Source organism: Parasteatoda tepidariorum, chromosome 7, assembly GCF_982258835.1.
Source record: "Parasteatoda tepidariorum strain Cologne lab strain chromosome 7, Ptep-v5.0, whole genome shotgun sequence".
Lineage (NCBI taxonomy): Eukaryota > Metazoa > Arthropoda > Arachnida > Araneae > Theridiidae > Parasteatoda > Parasteatoda tepidariorum.
In genome coordinates this window covers 56208120-56227265 of record NC_141761.1, presented here as the reverse complement: position 1 = coordinate 56227265, position 19146 = coordinate 56208120, and the positions used below count along the sequence as shown (strand labels likewise).

The 19146-nt window shown below is 28.8% G+C and overlaps 1 protein-coding gene across 10 annotated transcripts in view; it reads left to right on the top strand.

Annotated features, from left to right (window-relative positions):
* LOC107456523 (uncharacterized) overlaps positions 1 to 19146 on the top strand; it is a 60106-nt gene that overhangs the window by 28858 nt on the left and 12102 nt on the right. For 3 of the 10 annotated variants that reach the window (XR_011637283.2, XM_071183439.2, XM_071183442.2), the window contains exons 2-3: positions 10654 to 10851; positions 11838 to 13561. Coding sequence is in view for 7 of the 10 variants with exons in the window: in XM_071183439.2 (XP_071039540.2) it covers positions 10823 to 10851; positions 11838 to 13561 (1753 nt within the window). In the remaining 3 variants the exon portion in view is untranslated. Of the gene's footprint in view, positions 1 to 4107; positions 4256 to 4934; positions 5559 to 10653; positions 10852 to 11837; positions 13562 to 19146 lie in introns of those variants that run through there. The other 7 variants (XM_071183443.2, XM_071183440.2, XM_043045637.3 and 4 more) reach the window with 6 other exon arrangements.

Here is a 19146-nt window from a genome sequence, read left to right as displayed (position 1 = left end):
TCCCGTTTATATGATGGAGGTAAATTCATTACAGTTTTTGTGAAGATTTTGACTGTTGTAGTAATGATATTTAGTATATTTTCGTCTCTTACGACAAAGGAGGATAATTTCAGAGAATTGAACAAAATTATTTTAAAAGAAGAATTGCTGCTTTATTTTTTTTTAGAAATATCATTATAAATTCACCTTATATATCAAAAATCAAAAGAAGATCCCTTATTGAGATGAAGAGATGCATATATTTCTAACATGAAGATTTTAGTAAAGTTTTATTAACGGTTGGACCGATGGTTGAAACCACTTCAGTCCTAAACTCCAAGATTTCAAAATTAAAAGTAATTGAATTGTTCCCAACGGACAGTTTGGAGCATGGGAAGAAATCCATAGTTGACAATTTATCGAAAGATAAAATATCTGAAAACAAAGCCAACTTCCGGTAATTTCTATTGAATTGAAATAATTTGGTTATAGCGTAATCACCAAAAAGACTGTGAGAATTAATATAACTCTGTAATATTTTTGTGGTAGGTGAAATAAAGTAATTTAAAGAATAACGAGTTAAAAATAGATTTTGATCTTCGATTTAGTCGCGACAGTTAATTAATGACTCTTACATTTGCATTGAATTAAAAAGTTAACCGTTACATTGATTATTAAGAAGAGAATAAAATATTTATATTTGCTTTTTATAAAATGTAAGAAAAATTAAATACATTAAATTAAAATTGTATTGAGAATGATTTAAAGAAATTATATGTAAGAAATTTTTAAAGCTAGAAAATACGTAATGCCTATTATGGCATCATATGATAATAATAATAATAATAATAATGTCATTCAACAAGGAAGGAACTATTCAGTTAGTGAGAAATCTAACATACGAGTTCAAATTCTTTTTTATTATATAATTATACGGTTTATCAACTCATACCTTTGTGTTTTTCATACATTTCAGCAGTATAGGCAGCATACATTCAGCAACATGTTTTTTTTTGCAAAATTCCCTGCACAAAAAAATAAAAACATAATTATATAGTTTAACAACCTATAATGTTGCGTTTTCATACCTTTTAGCAGCTTATGCTGCTCTCAGCAAGACTTTTTTCGGATCAGATTATTTAAAATTGATTTACAAAAAAATAAAAAAATAAGAAAAAATTAGATGGGTAAAAGCTTGTAACTATGGCTAAGATCCTTCGCCCAAAAACATTACATTAATAATCGTTGCTTCACACATTTTACTCAGCTTTTTTTAATCATTTTTTAAATTTTCATCAATAATATTCAACCGCTGAAAATATTAATCAGTTCAAGAGTCTATTTGAAATAAATGTTTTCTTGTGGAGAAGACGCTTTATCAATTTAATTGTGAGCTTGCTGAATACATCTTTTTTTGTACGGGGTGAAAAAAGTTAATAATTAAAAATTTTTTATTAATCAACATAATGAAACCGTGCAATAATTAAAAGACATATAGCAATACAATTAACATATAGACATCTAACAATTATCAACGACACTAATACTTTTATGATCGTTTTTTTAGCAAGCGCACTATAATAACTTATTTTAAAGGTCGTACAAAATCGTCAATCTACTATTGATGTCACTAATGCTTAGTTAAATACTACTTGTATTGTCATAATATAATGACAATCAATTATGCAAATATAGGTACTGTATTAATAGGTGTTTCACGATCCTCCGAAACAAATAAGTACTCTAATATCACCATACTCTACACATTTATAGCATTTAAAGCGCAACCTTTATGTTTTTATAGTTTGCTTTATTTTCTCGTGCCGTTTCATACTATTAGAATTAATAACATGAGTAAGAAGTTTAAATTACCAAAATAAATATTAGCTACACATATAATATTATTTAATCTTTGATATTTGAGCTACGATGGCTCGGAGGATAGAGCGATCATTTTCCAATGAGGTGCCCCAGGTCTAACCCCAGCGATGTCTGGTCGATACGAATTCCGCACCTGGCTCGCACCGACCACAGTGCTGACTTAAAATACCCTCACTGGCAGACGGATCATGGGTTAGAGTCCCTTTGCCATCAAGCTAACTATAAGAGGCTTTCGTGATTTACTTCACCATATATCGCAAATGCGAATTAGTTCCATCAATAAGTCCTCCGGCAAATTTCTCCCAATCCAGGAGTTTTCTTGTCTTCTGGATTAGGTTCAAAATTACTAGGCTACGGAATCGAACATTGGTAGTCGTATACTCAAAATTAAGTCTGCTGTCCAACGAAGGTTATGAAATAAAATCTCTAATATTCAGAATTTACCCCAATTTTCCCACGGCTTAGTAACTTCAAATTTACTTTATTAGTTCTTGTTCAGTTTTCATTACTTGAGTTAATAGAAATACTCTCTAAGAGCGATTGTGAAACAGGTGATTTCATATGCCTTCTAAGATGTGAATCCAGCGAGGTCATCATAATGCGTAGTGGAATTATTAACGTTGATTTTAATTGAGATAGCTTAACAAGAAAAACTAAAAATAAATCCTTCATAAAAACGTGTGATAAAACTTATTTTTTATTGACTAGAGCTGCAAACTAGAAAAGCACTCATGTTATGAAATATTTATTAAATCCTATGGAAAACTTTCTTTTTGGCATGTAGCACGCTAAATGTTGGTTGGAGGGAGTTTGAAAGTTAGATCCTCCGTGTAGACACCAAGTATTTTGCAAATTGGCTAGGAATTGTGGGTTTGTATAAGGTATATACAGATATATCACGAACATATATACATTCTGTTTTATTTATATAGATTTGTCTGAAAATCATGTTTTACTGTGAATTTGTCTGAAAATCGAGTAGCTTTAATTTAACCTTGTTTTTTTCCAATTTGTACTAAAATATCATATAATTAGGTATAAGAAGAGAAATAATATTGTCACGTTGTTAAATTAAACCATGTTTCAGCTCAAATTGAACTATAGTAACTAGTAGAACGCTATACACTATAGTATATAGTGTAATTAGGTTAAAAAAGAGCAATAATATTGGTAAGGTGCTTAAACATTTCCTTTAAAGTTAATCTATCGTATCGTGTATTTAATATCGTAGATTTAAGAAGAGCCTTAATGTTGCTAAAGTGTTAAATTGAATGTTTCTATTCTAGTTACTTAATGGAATTGTGTAATAATGCTTAAGAATAGCATTAATATTGCTAAGGATATTGCTAAGGATATTGCTTAAGAATAGCATTAATATTGCATTAAATCATATTTCAAGTTGAACTGTAACTCGTAATTAGGTTTAAGAAGAGCAACAATATTGCTCAGGTGTTGCAATAAACCTTGTTTTATCCAAGTTGAGCTATGGTAACGTGTAATTAGATTTAAGAAGAGCACAAATATTGCTCAGGTGTTAAATTAAATCACGTTTCCTTTCAAGTTGAACTATAATATCAATGTATTAGGTTTAAGAAGAGCTATAATATCGAGGAATTGGGTTTAAGAAGAGCAATAGCATTGCTTAAGTGTTAAATTGAATCGTGTTTTTGTCCAAATTGAACAAATAGTAGCGTATAATTAGGCTTAAGATGAGTAACACTATTTCTAAGGTGTTTAATTAAATCACGTTTCCTTTCAAGTTCTATAATATTTAAAAAGAGCAATAATTTGGTTCAACTTATCCCCATATTCCTTTCAAGTTGAACTATAATATTGAGGAATTAGGTTTGAGAAGAGCAATAATATTGCAATTATGGCTCAACTAACTCCAAAATTTCTATCAATAAATGGATTGTTTTCCTCCAAATTTTAAATACTTTTTTCTTTCAGTTATTTTTGTTTGGTGAGGTTAAAGTCCTAGATCACATTTCCTTCTGAATACGATGCTACCTTAAATGTCATACCCCTAATGTATTTGAAGCAGGCAATCTTGATTTGTTATCAGTACTGTATGAACACAGTTCTGTTGGGGGTTGACTAAGAGAACAATCAGTGATGCACAAATATTTTTTTTCCCTTTCGGAATGTCCACACGTCGTTTAAATGACAAATTCTTCTTCATGTTCACGAATTTTCTATATGTTATCAGTTAATGAACACTATATAAACTAAACATCTGAATACATCGGTTTACTAGTTTTGAGCTTTTTAAACGTGCGCAGCGTGTGTTCATTGAGCTAACCAGAAACTATCCTGCATGAATTGGATTATGCAAAAACAGTTTGGTGAATGGAGGAAATGCAGAATTTACTGTTGGAATCATAAAAATAAAAAAGTACGTCTTTACTTTTTTTTAATTTTTAAAAGTAATTTTTTGAATTCAAAATTACTTGTTTTACGTGGCAAAACAAAATTGATGATTTTTCATATTGATTTTATAGCTCTAACGATTAAAAGCATTGTTCTAGTTCACAAAAAAATTATTTCGCGTGCATTTAGTATATTATAAATAGTTAAATTATTATTAAAGACTATTTATATTTTTCTTTATATTTTATTTCATTTCAGACGTTTTCGTTGGAAATAACAGTTGGTATAATTAAAATAAAGTCAGTAAGAACTTCGTTTTATTTTTTAAAGTAATATTTCGAGTTTAAAATTAATAGCCTTACCAATGTTAAATGAGATTAAAATGCTTTATCAATGTAACGGATTTTCCGGTAAAAAGTACCGACATCCTGATTACCAGTACTTTCACTATAATATGTTCCGGAATTTTTTACTGTGTACATTGTTAAGTATGAACTGATCGTCTCCTCTAAATGCACAGTACACACTTTTGATTAGTTTTATTTTAAGTAGCACATCACTCTATGATGTTTAATTAAGAGTATAAGCAGAAATGATATTTAAAGATTATTAAGGGTATTTTCAAGAACGCCAAGATATTAAACTTCTTCTTAATCAAAACCGCAATCTTCTGAGTTGTTTATAATAAACCACCTAGCTAGAAATTGGACAGAAAGGAGCATGCACACTACCAGCATGCGTGGGGACGTCATTTCCCAACTAATAAAACACTATTTATCTGGTGGTGGCCCATAACTATAAATGTCGACGATTATCGGCAAAAGGGGGGGGGGCAGGCAGATAGATTGCCGAAGAAAGCTTGTAGATTGCGAAGTAAAAAATTCGAATGATTGTTTATATTCATCTTTTACCATGTTGACCTCCTCAAGAGTGACTCGATGTATTGGGATGAGTTGGTAGCGTAAACTACGACCACGATTTTATGAAGTGCGTCAAGAAAAAGTGAAGTAAAAAAAGAAAAAAGAATATTCTGAAGATCATCCACAAATTGTCGAGAATTCGATTCAGTATTTGTTCGAAAGGGATGTTGCTGAGTCGCGTGTTAATCGTCGCGGGACTTAACCTCGACGATGACCTTTTCCTCTTTTCCCAACTCCACTATTTTCAGAGTTTTAACCTTTGGCTGTGACGTTGCGAATGTTGGAAGAAAAGTTTGAAGTTCGATTTCAGCAAGGTGGTCAAAAAACACTTATGTGTGTAATTAGCTAGTACCCAAAGGAATATTCCAGAGATAAACTAATTTACTTATCAGTAAAGCTGCCGTTGATGTGAGTATAATTTATCCTTGAATTTCTTTTCAGTTCAATGTTAAAGAACAGTAATGAATTTCAAGTAAAAAATAACGGATACAATATGATTTAACAGTTTGAAGTCTGAAAATATTTAGATAACTTTTGTGATCTAAAATTTTTATTATCGCAATTAATTTCAATAATATTTCGTTAGATTTATAAAATGAGGAATATAATAAATTCTTTTTCCATCTATCCATTCATGTCAAATAAAGAAGAACACAAAATTTCCTTTATAGTATAAAAAATATGGTACAATATAAAAAATCTAATCTAAATTAATCTATAAAAATCTAATCGGATCTAATTACGGTATAAATTACTGGCAATTTTGGTACATCATCAGTAAAATCCATTTTTACCTAAAATTATTATACCGTAATTTTTGCAGTAATATTTATTTAATTTAAATGATTCTGTGATTTTACGGTAATTATTACAGCATACAGTATATCAGATCTTTTACTCTGTATCATGGTCCAGTAAACATGAATTTTATGTAAAAATTACCAGCACTCTGGGTGTATTTCAACGTACTTTTATCCGGAATTTTTTACAGTGCGAGCGTAAGAGTTGGAAAATTTTAAATTTTTAAAATATTAAATTTTCAATAACATGATCTAAACATTTCTAAAGTTAAAAAATGATATATAGAATATTAAGTATGAGTGAGATAAAAAAAATAATTAGTATAGAAGTGTTTTCGTTATTTGGCCTACCTCCTGCAATTGTGCTATACATAAAATGTATAACATTTATGCGAAAAAGTCTAATTTGTTTAAGTTTTTAAAATTTAATTTTTAAAGACAATTTAAGAAAGATCCTCGATTTAGGCAACTGATATTTTTATAAAAATTGTGGTTACTATTGTGTGTTACTTGTGTTGTATTGTGTGTAATTGTGTGTTACTATTGTGGTTTTTATACCTTAGTCAATTTGTAATCACATTTCAATGTTTTTGTAATTTAAATACTAATTATAATATTTTGTTAAAACTTTGAATTTTTTGAAATAATCAAATTTAATTGTAGAATCACAATTTCTTTTTAAAGAAATTATATATACCTACAACTGTTACATTTTTTAAAGTAAATTTCAAAGTATGCATTTAACACCTTCTTTTAATTTTTAATATGAAAAATTTATGTAAAAGTTTTTTGAAATACCTAAACTTAATTTTAAAATGCCCATTCAGGAAAAAACATCATATTTACAATTGATATTTGTAAAAATAAACTAAACAGAAAATGAAAACAATGTGCTAGTTTGATTCATTGATAAACTAACTAAACGCAGTAAACCGAAATGATTACGTGGTAATCTATCTATTCATGGTCGCATGCATAATCACTAAACTTCTCTGTTAAGACAAATATGAATTCTTATCATATCTTAGACAAACTCTTATCACTTAAATGATACTTTGGACAGATATTGTTATCAATTTTTTTTTGTTCCCCTACAATTGTTGCTTTTTAAATAAGTCATATTATAGAAGATTTTTTAAATATTGAATGAGATTTTATGATTCAATCAAAAAAAAACTGAAATAAGGAATAACTTCAAAGTTAAAAATGATATTTTAACTGTTTCGAAAATTTATATTAAAATTAATTATATTTTAATATTTTTTGAGTTCTAATTAACAATAATAATTTAGATAATTTTAGATAGTTTTTTTAGACTTAAATTATATATACCTTTAAGGTCGTTATATATTTCTAAAAATATTGATTTTGGGGCCTTTCTGATGATTATATATTTTATACACCACGACAAACACATAATAATTATGTATGTCTAGGTATATATGTAATATTGCTCTTTGCAAACAGCCGCTATCATTTTGCAATGCTCAAAGCTATTTAAAAAAGTCTCTTATTTTCTAATTAGTCTGACATTTTACAGGCTTTTAGCAGTGAGCTCATTTATCTTTTAGGCTAATTATGAAACATCTCATTCATTTCTCAATGAAGCTTATTTATTACAAGCAATTTGGAATAAAGAACCAGATCTAGTGAAGGCTTATTTTAAATAGCCGTATTAAAGTTTTGTTGAAATAAGCCTAAACAAATTTAGCATGATTCAATAATTTTTATCACATTATATTATTAGCCTAAAAGCATATAAGTTGATTGTATTAAATCTAAATATAGGTTACACATTGCAAAATGTCCATATTCTAAATAGATAATTACGTCGTGTCAAAATTTATTCTGTACGAATCACTCAAACAAATCGCCGTGATGTAAAACTTTATAAGCAATTTTAATTAGGATTAAAAATGTATTTAAATAGTTATTTATATTTAAAACTTTAAAGTTGCGCTAACATTTTTGAATGTTATCATTTATTTAAATTCTATTTTTGTAATAATAAATCAATAATTTTGCATTCTGTAATGTCAACAACACTTTTTCGTCGTAATCATCCATCTAATTTCTATTTAAGAAATTACTTAAACTTACTGGAAGAAGAAATTACTTAAGAAATTACTTAAAATTACTTAAACTCACAGTGTTCTTCGAGTATTATGAGCAAATCACGATAAAGTTTGATACATAAATTACTTATAAGAGTAATTTTACATTGAAATTGAAGAAGTCTGATTTATTAATAGTTTTCATAAATAAAATTAAAGAAATTCTGTTTGATTTGCCTTATTTATGAAAATAAGTCATTGTTAAAAAATATATATTTCAGTAAGATTACTTTGAATGTCAATATTTCCTTTATTTTTATGCCAATATTGCTTTTTAAAATTTTTTAAATCCCATCATCCCACAAGAATTATATTTCCGCAATTATTGTAATTCGTAAGAAATATATCTCAATCATTATTTGCAAATCATGAAACAGTTTGGTGCAAAAATAAATAATCCTTTTTATTGAATAGTCATGGATTATTTTATAATAAATTATTTCTTATTGAAATGAAAATTTAAAAGAAAATGCCTAATTCACCCCAATTAGGAAAATGTTTTGCTAAAATATAATAATAATAATAAATGCTATAATTTAAAGCCAGCAATATGCAGATTGATTGATTTGAAGCCAAAAAATAAGTTTCAGTGTAATAATGTTTTAAAAATTGAGTTAACAATAAAGCCCAATATTTTAAAAGCATATTTTTGAAATATATGCTCATTAAAAAATAAAAATAATAATAGCAATAATTTCGTTGATGAGGTGCATTTTGGAATAACTTGCTAGCCATTGCCCTAATTCTACATACTGTTGGCTTTAAATTATGAACTAAAGCGAACTTGCTTCAAAGCTTTGTTTACTTGCACTATGTTAAAGTTTACGATAGTTAATTTATCGCTAAGCAAAGTAAAGCTCATTATTATTATTATTATATTTTTGTAAAGATATATCCTAATTAGGGTCCTCAAATTATTTTCTACGATATAAGTTTCAAGCATAAGTTTCGATATAAGTATAAGTATATAAGCAAATTAATATTAATCAAATATTTAAATGCCTTCTCAATAATTCATCATTATGATAATCATTATTCGATAGTTTTACAATAAATAAGTAAATGCAATTTTAAAATTTTCTCGTTAATTTCTTTCCTTTCATTTCCCTAAGCACCAAGGTACATTTTTCACACATTTCACTAATTTTAACGTTTAAATTTCATTAATAAAAGATTTTGTTTTTTAAAATTTAAAAACTCTTTTTCTATTTTTAGTTTTAAGGTATCGTTTTTAAAAAAATATTAAAAAAATTTTTTTTTTTGAAATTTTGTTTATTTTTTTAATATTAACTGCATTATTTGTTACCACTATCAATTGTCAATTTAAGTTATTGCTTTCCTCAATGTATTTGTAGAAGTGAACAAGTGTGGGACAAATAATGTGGTAAACACACAAGGGAACAAATATTTTGTTGTACATTTCGTCGAAATGGTATAACTGGAAGGATTTCATGAATTTGACTTTATTTTTTTGAAAAGTATATTTGTAAAACTTATCGCGAGGTTTAAATATTAAACTGCTTCATGGAGGGGAAAAAATTCAGTGATTATTTTTTACCTAAAAAAAAGAGTTCGTAAGCTTCTTTTTCGATAAAATTTATATTCTCGTTGTATTTGTATAGTTATTTTTTTAATACTTAATCGACTTTAACTTTTATGCTTGCAAAAAATTTTGCTTGAAAATTGCTTGTCAAAATATCTATGTGTGCGAAAGAATATATTTCTTTTTAAATAAAAATTTAAATAAAGTGACCAATTATTGAAATCGCACCCAAGTTTGATTTTAATTTAGTACTTGTCAAGTAAATTTGAAACCAAGAAGTGCGTTTTCAGGCAGCACAAAACTAAATTGGTAGATTTTTTTTAAAACTTATTTTAACAAAACGGTTAATTTTGATGACAAATAAACCAACCCTTGTGAATAAAAAAAAAGTTTTTATTTCCTTTCTAGTAATTATACTATAAGATTCTTATGTACAAGAAAAATCATAAGAAATTAAAATTCGATTAGATTTTTGACTATTTTGATGGCAAATAATCATATCAGACATGGGTTAAATAACTGGTAAAATAGTAGTATAAATAAAAATCTAACATAAAAACAATAAAATAATAATAATTAAATTATGAAAAAATATTTAACTAAATAAGCATATAAATTCTGAAAATATTAAATAAATACTAGAATAAACTAATTAATTTTCCAAGTATTAATATAATAAAATAATTAAAAACAACTATTTTATAAGCATATAGTTTCTATCTTAATAAGCATATAGTTTCTATTTATATTTAAATACAGTTTTAAAATATCTAAATTATGTACGAAAACAACATTTCTTAGCGCGTTTTTTTTAATATTTAATCTTCAAAAAAAAAAAAAAAAATTACTAATCGGTTATTCTTTAACGGAAAAAACCCCTTTAAATTCACTTTAATGACCTATTTTTTTTCTTTTGAAGATTTCTATTTTAAGGTTTTTAATTTTTTTGTTATCTAACCCCAAAAGCTTAGATAAAAATTCATTATCGTTTTTGTGCGAGGAACACCTGCAAGAAATTGATAAATTTCTTCTTTTTTTTCTTCCAGGTGCATCATGGGAAGACAACACCCCTTCTGCCACTCAATAAAACAAAAATTACAGCTTCCATGCACCAAAACTTACTCTTGAAAAAAGGAATCATTAGTTTACTTATTGTTCTGTGATGTTAGTGTTTACGGGGAAGAAGTATTGGACAAAAAAAATTTTAAACGTGGAATGATTGACTTGCCAACTTTATACGGCCGGTAATTAATTTACATCTTTAAAATGCAGGGCCTAATTTGGATTGTACATTAATATTATCAAACATACAAATAATTTCATGAGAAAAATTTATATGGATATTAAATATTTAAAAAATTTTATATTTGATGTTTTACAGTAATTCAAAAATTACATGAGTAATGCTTTTCTTTTGTTAATAACTTACCAATTAAAAAAACTCTAAAGGAATGGAATGATATTTAGCATAAATAATCTCCCAGATTGCTTTAAAATAATTTTAAAGTAAAATTTGAGTATTAATATTGTCGTCACAAAAACACCCAGTTACAATTTTAAATTTTTCGAATTGTTATTGTATGTGGAAAAATTTTCCCGACCAGCCCTTATTTAGGGCATACGGGTAAATGCTTATTAAAATCAAAATAAATTGACAATAATTAGTATTTCAATATACAATACCAATTTCAATATAAATTGGTATTGTATATTGAAATCATAAATAAGATCAGCAGTAAAATATGATATTATATTACTACTTTACTATAACTCATGAAAAATGACTTTTATAATAATAACAATAATGCAATAAAAATATTTTAATAATAATACTTTAAATCTACATACCAACAAATCAACTTGTAATTTAAAGGAAGAGTTCTTATGTTTGCTCATACAATTAAGCATAGAAATTATTTCTTAAATTATTATTTTTAAAACTATAAGTGTTTCTAAGCGTAGAAAAAAGTATTTAATAAATTTGACCAAAAGTGTTTACAACTTAAAGTTAATTTTTATACTTTTATTTATTTATTTATTTTGTTTATTAATGAATGAAAACAAATATTTTGTTGGCATTTATTTAAACGAAACGGTTGAAGAACGAGTATTTATTGACAGTATTATTTATAATTAAATTACTAACATCTGATAAGTTGAGTGAACATGTTCCTTTCAAAATTTCCTACCCTTTAATTTATATACAACTTTTTAATTAATATAATTTTAGGTCCAATGAAAATAGAATGGCTCATTCTCAACATGATCAAGATACTTTGTCTTCAGACAAAAAAGACGACGACTCAGACGCAGATGATCATTATAACAATATTAAAGAGCAATCCAAAGATCATGGATTGCAAAAGGAAGCTTCTTCGGAAGTGGACAATAATGGAAGCACTTCTGAAAATGATACCAGCCAAAGACACCCATTTTGGGTCAATTCCGATCATTACAAAACTGCTTCTGACATAGAGGACCATATGTATATAGGAAAATATTTAGGGGGTAGCAAGTCATATGATCAGCATACAAACTTTCATGATCAGCAACCGCACATTCATCATCATACATTTCATACGTCACAGCATATACATTTTCGTCATGCTGAGTACAGTTATTCTCCCGCAATCTCAGAGAACGACGATGGGGATTCCCACTGTCGAGTTTCGCCAATGGGCTGTGTTATTGGCGAAAATCGAGGGGACAGTAACGCACAAGAGGAAATTCACCATCCTCTTGGACCTCAAAGTTCATTACACGAGGATTTACCAAAAATTCAGAGTAAAAACAATCACGAGGTTAATGAATTAAACAGCATACATCAGTTTCCAATCACTGATAATGAGAATGTGAATCATATGGTTAATATACATGCACATCGAACTTCTATACTACATAATGATATGCATACCCTAAATAATGAACAAAAAAGTCATCATGGATCGGAAAATCATGAAATTGTGCGCAATTCCCCAACTAGTGATAATGAAAATATGCAAAACTGTTCTGAAAATTTCAATTCAACGCTCTCGAACAATTTAGAGGCACGTCTACCTCATAATCATGAATACCATCGAGTGGAACACACTGAGTGTAGCGATGATTTAAATGTTGAGGCACACATCACCCATCTTCATCAAGCCGAAGATCTGCATGATAATGCAGATGTGCATACAAACGTGTCTTTTCAACAGCACCGTCAACTATTGCAAACAGGTAGCGTTCTCGACAATGATGAAACTAACCACAAAGAGGAAGTTCAACGTGATAAGAACGCGCAAGCACACATAATTCAACATGGTGGTGATCTTTCTCAACGGCTTAATTTAGATCTTTCGGATGCCCCTCATAGTTCGTCTTTTCCTCACATACGGAGTCCAACTTCTCCGCGAGAATTCATGTCAGAACGTTTAGGCAATTATTTAAATGCTTCATTGCATCCAGAGTTCGGAAGAACACTTTCAACCATGGCTGAAGCAGGGGATTCATCTGTTGATACTTTACCTCTTAGAAGTATATTAGCATCGTCAAACCTGAGCTACTTGAATTCTGCACCAATCCCAGCAGGAATGGAGTCTAGCAACCTACATGTAGTGCCTTCGCCCTCTATAACCTACCATCATCTGCCAGATATATGTGATAATGGATCAACAACAAATACAGGCACGCTACTAGGTGGAGCTGCTAATGCATCAACTTCGACAACAAAACTGTTGAGCATGTCTCCTTATGTGAGGAATCACGATGCTAGTGTTAATTCTCTAATGTGGAGTCAAGTCACTGATGACTTGGTCTCAAAGACATCCCCTTTACCTCCTATATCATCTTCAAGTCTTTTGTCAAGGGTGAGTGCTTCAGGTCACGTGTCATCCTATGTAGATCTTGGTACTTGGAGTGGATATGAGAACTTACCACAGAACATAGCAGTGCAGCTTCCTCATCCATCTGGGGGTAAATATACTTATTTTCGTAATCAATACTATGTTCAACGAGAACTGACAGCGAAAGTAAACAAAGCAATCTGACACTTGGCAATACTTTTGGGAGCCTATGTTACGACAACTAGCATTTGTTTGGCTAACAATCAATATGATAAGAATCGCCGACTCAGTGCGAAATCATTAGTAGTAGGCAATGTTGGTGTAAAATATCAAAACGTTGTGTTCACTTGCGCTATCACCTCTCTATAGAGTTTTGATTTAGGGATGATATTAAATATTAACAGTGATATTATTAAAAAAGTTATTTTTAAACAATTTTAAAAATAACAAATTATTATGTGAAATGAAAAAAAGGTCACATTTAGAAAATCTTCTTTTCTATTTCCTTCGCATTAGACACTTTTATTATTATTACTATTAAAGGAGTGTTACTCATAAATAATATGCTTTCAGGATATCATTTTAAATATAAGAAATTCTGAACTAGATTATGTTCTCTCATTTTTATTTTCCTAAAATTTTCTAATTTCACTTAATATTTATTTTTACTGAAATACCGAATAGTGAATGAGAACTATTTGACGAATAATAATTTTTTGAAAATTATACATAAAAATTTTACGTGTCACAGCAAGGCATGAAGTTTTATTATGTAAGTAATTATAACTCTTACAGTAACGATTTCATCGCAACAAAAAAAATTGTACCCTTATATTTCCTTAAAAAAAAATAAACAATGCTGAAAGAATGATGACTTGATAATTGAGATGAATTTATTCAGCAATGTTTTTTAAAAATTATAGACCTTAATTTTAAATTGAGAAATACATTTGTAATTTTATTTTTTTAGTTTTTAGTAAAATTAAAAAGTTTTTTTGAGCTTATTTAGGTTGAAAATACAAGTTCTGTATACTAGTACAATTCAGAAATTTTTTTTTATCTCCATTCCACTCATTCTAGTAACGAGCTACAAGGAAACCAGATAAATCATTTTTATAATCAAATGAAAACATAGAAAGGTTCTTTTAGATATTTAAATTAACTATTTAACATTCTAGATATTTAAATGAACTATTTCATATTTTAGATATTCAAATGAACTACTTTAAACTACTTCACATGCTGAAAACCTGAAGTAGCGTTGATATAGTGCAAAACAGCATGAACACCCAAATAAAAATGTTTAAACGGCCGACAGTCGTTTCGGTATTATAAATATGTACCATTGTCAGTGCAGAGAGTCGAATTTAAGAGATATAAAGAATCAATCGAATATACAACTAGCCAAATTTTTATTTTGTGAGGTAGCAAAGTTAACTGTTAACCGAACTTAAAGCTGGAACGTAAATATTTTACTCATAATGCTGCTTCATCATTGCTCTGAGCATAAACAAAAACCAGTTCCAAAGAGGGCGAAGAGGTTTTCGCTTTTCAAATTTTCACATAAGAGGTTACAAGAGTTTTTTAAATTTTTTATAATTATTACGAAAAAATTCTTCATTGCGCGGGGTCAATTAGGGTCTTTAAAATGTGAAGCATAGGGTAAGTGCTGCATTTGCTTTTACCCTTACAACAGCTCTGAAGATAATTATCTCTAAACTCAGGATAAGTAGTAAGTTGAAATTTTACCCGTATTAAAATTCGACATAAATTTATATATATTTTAACACTTTTACCAACTCAGTACCTCACAAGAATGTAGTTTTATTTCAAATAATCTAAACTAAATTTATCAAAGATAGAAAGAGCTAACTATATAGTACATTTTTTTGTTAATTTTAATCAATTCCTTATTAACTTAAAAAAAATTCTCATAAAATTTTAGTTATAACCTTCAAAATTACGTTATTTCTATGAAACTAGCAACAAGTGGAAACGGAGAATATGTTTCAAAGCAGATAAAAAACAAAAATTATAATTACTCGTCCTCTATATCAGTAGGAAATATCTTGCGTATGATTATTTTAGGACTTGTTAAGGCCATCAGTAACTTCTTTTATAAGACATCACTATCTTTGATATTTTTTTTCTTCGTCTTTACTGTAAACATACCATAGTCGATGAAAGCAAAAATTGACTTTTATATGTAAACGTCAAATCTTGTAAACATTCCGATAAGGCTAGAAGTAGATTGAAATATAGTAAATAGCGCTTATAATACTCGATCAAAATGAAGATATTAATATTTGTATATGTTTGTTTACTTCATTTTTTTATGAATCCGTTGAACCGAAAAATAATTATGAATTTATTTATTTATTTTTAAAACAAGATCCAGCTTTGAACTGGTTTATAAAATTATTAAGAAACAAAAAACAATTCGATTTTATGGTTCTTAATATATTCAATAGCTGGCTGATGAGGGCGCAATATATACTTCTACCCATTTTCAATATTTTATTTTAAATCCGACATTGAACAGCCGACACAATTTTGAATTTAAGATTATCGATGTTCAAACTCTGTTGTATAACAGTTCTGATTATTAGATCAAAAGTTATTCAGATTATATACTTTTTATTTTGCACCCTGTATATCTTATGTGATTTTATGAAACTGATTACAATTTTGTTCGATCTTTACAATTTTGTTTAAAAAAGAAAGTTTCTGTAAAATATACTATACCCGTCGTTGAACAGCCGACCCAATTTTGGGTTTACGACTACTTATGTTCAACTCAGAAGCCTTGTAATTTTGAACCTAATCCAGAAGACAAGGGAACTCCTAGATCAAGTATTGGGACAAATTTGCCTTCGTGGAGGACTTTTTGATGAAACTAATTCGCAATCTGCGATACATGGTGAGGAAAATCACGAAAGTCTCTTGCACTTAGCTTGACGGCAAGGGGACTCTAACGCTTGATCCGTCTGCCAATGAGGATATTTTAAGTTAGCACTGTGGTCGGTGCAAGCCGGGTGCGGAATTCGTATCGACCAGACCTTTGTGACTCGACAGATTTAACGTGCATCAGTCTCCATTTACTACAGGGGAAGTTTTCGGCAGGCGGGGATTGAACCCACGAACTATTTGACATGGGCCCAGTGCCCTACCAACCAGGCTATCCCGACCCTTCTGTAAAATATAATAATTTTTCTTTCCTACAAAATTTTCAAAAATGTCCTACTTGTTTTATCTCAAAATAAAAAATTGCTCATACATCATCATAAAACGCACTGCTTCAGTTAATTTTCAAAACATATTCATATAATTTAAGCTATTTCCTGTTTCTTTTTCATGTAAAAGCTTACCGACAAATACTTAAATATTTACTTAAATATTAAGCAAACGCCGATATTCGTAAAAAAATTCTTAAACATTTGAAATAAGATTTGACTTTTATTGAACGATATACGTTTTTACTTTTTCTAAATACAATACTAAAAATATTGAAATTCTTGTTGAAGAAATTCTCAGTTCCTGCTTGCTTTTCTTCCCAGCTCTTCCGATTTTTAAGAAATTATTTGAGTTTCTCAACGATAAACATCAAAATTATCACGAATATCTCACGCTACATCAAAATTAAATATTACTCCATTAAAAGATCCAAAAATGTTTTTTATTGTATTAACATAAGATTTTTTATTAGATAACATATATTAACATAGGTTTGATTCCACAAATTTAAATCCTATTGGGCTAAAATTCAGATTTATTCCATTTTTCTCAAGTTATCATTGCAATCTCATCTACAATTTTGTTTTTTAAATATTTATTTAGTTGTCAGTAACTAAAAAGTTTTTTTAAACGTTTTCCGAAAAAAATATTAGTTAGTAAAAAAAAAAATTCCTAATAACATTTATACGATACATTAATCACGTTAATTGGATAGAGTTTTACCCAAAGCTAAAAATAAAAGTAAATATAAATTATTTACTATTGAATAAATGTAAAATGGTTAATAATTTATGTATTTTGTTTTTAATATGTTGATAAGAGAATATTGCAGGATTACTTTATAAAAAAAGAAACGCTGCTTCCCGTTTTAAGCCTTTAGTTTGAATAATGATCAAAATCAAAGACCTTGGCCTATTCTGCTATATAGTTCCGAGTAAAAGGAAAAGTAAAATAAAAATAAATAAATAAAATATTTTTAATAATGGCAGAGAATAATACTAAGAAGGGATAACAAATAAATATTTATTTACATACAAATACGGGCAAAATACGGGATAGGAAAAAAGCGTAAAGTAAAGGAAAGAATAAATATTTACTAGTAAATAATAACCTTTAACGTTTGTTAATTTGATATGGATGATAACCAAAGAAATATGGATCTCCTGTATTAATTATCGAATGTGACTTAGTAGCCAATAAGAATACACTGACAACAATGAGAAACGTTTTTAGACAAGTATGTATTTTATGTTTACTCTGTAAAAATCTAGTTTGTGAACTAGTTTGTAAGTCAAAGATACACGCGTAGCACAGAAAGAATATAATAGAGGATGTCGAAATAGGCCTAACAGTACAGAAGAGGATATAAATCATACGTGATAAAATCACTTAATACAGTTCTCGGGTGCCGCGATGGCTCAGGGGAAAGAGCGTTCACCTTCCCATGGGGCGAACCGAGTTCGAATCCCAGTCGATATGAATTCCGCATCCGGCTTGCACCGACCACAGTGCTGACGTAAAATTTCCTCAGTGGTAGACGGATCGTGGGTTAGAATCCTCTTGCCGTCAGACTAACCGTGGGAGCCTCTCGTGGTCTTCCTCTCCATGTAACGCAAATGTGGATTAGCTCCATCAAAAAGTCCTCCGCGAAGGTAAATTTCTCCCAATACTCAATCCAGAAGTTCCCTTGTCTTCTGGATTGGGTTCAAAATTACAAGGCTACGGAGTTGAACATTAGTAGTCGTAAACCCATAAAATTGGGTCTGCTGTTCAACGACGGTTATAAAATAAAATAAAATACAGTTCTCAGAGATTTAAAAATTAAAATATAATTATCCTTATTACACGACTAAAAATATGCATACTTATTTTATATACATCTAGATTGTAAACAATTTGTTGGCGATATTCTACTAACTCACGCGAACTGAACCTCGATTATAAACAATATCTGACGATATTCAAAGCTCGCCAATATCGGTGTTCTCGGAAAAAATTCTTGTTTAGTGGGAATAAAGGATATTTTAAGATAAGCTTACTCCATTATAAGTGTTAAAATTTAAATTCCTCCTTTTAAAATGTTTACGAGAAATGAACTCTTTCTTCGCACAATTTTTTTTGGATTGGACAACATTATATTCGGATAGATATTACACCACAGTTATTACGGCGGGGTTCTGGAATACAAAAGCTCATAAATAAAGTTTCCTTTATTTATGAGCGTAAGAATGCTAAGCTAATGCGAAGCGTAAAATATGCTAAATTACAAAACTGTTCTTACTTAAAAAATGATTCTCGTAGATATTTACTAGTGAATCATAGAGATATTAGCTCTTGAAGAAAAAATACTCTAGAGAAAGCCTTACTTTTTTCATAACTATTTTATATATTTTTTATTTTGTGTTGGTTCGTTTCTTTTTCTTTCTTTTCCTCTTTGCCTTTTAAAAATTTACTAAAGTGATGTGCTTAAAAATAATTTTT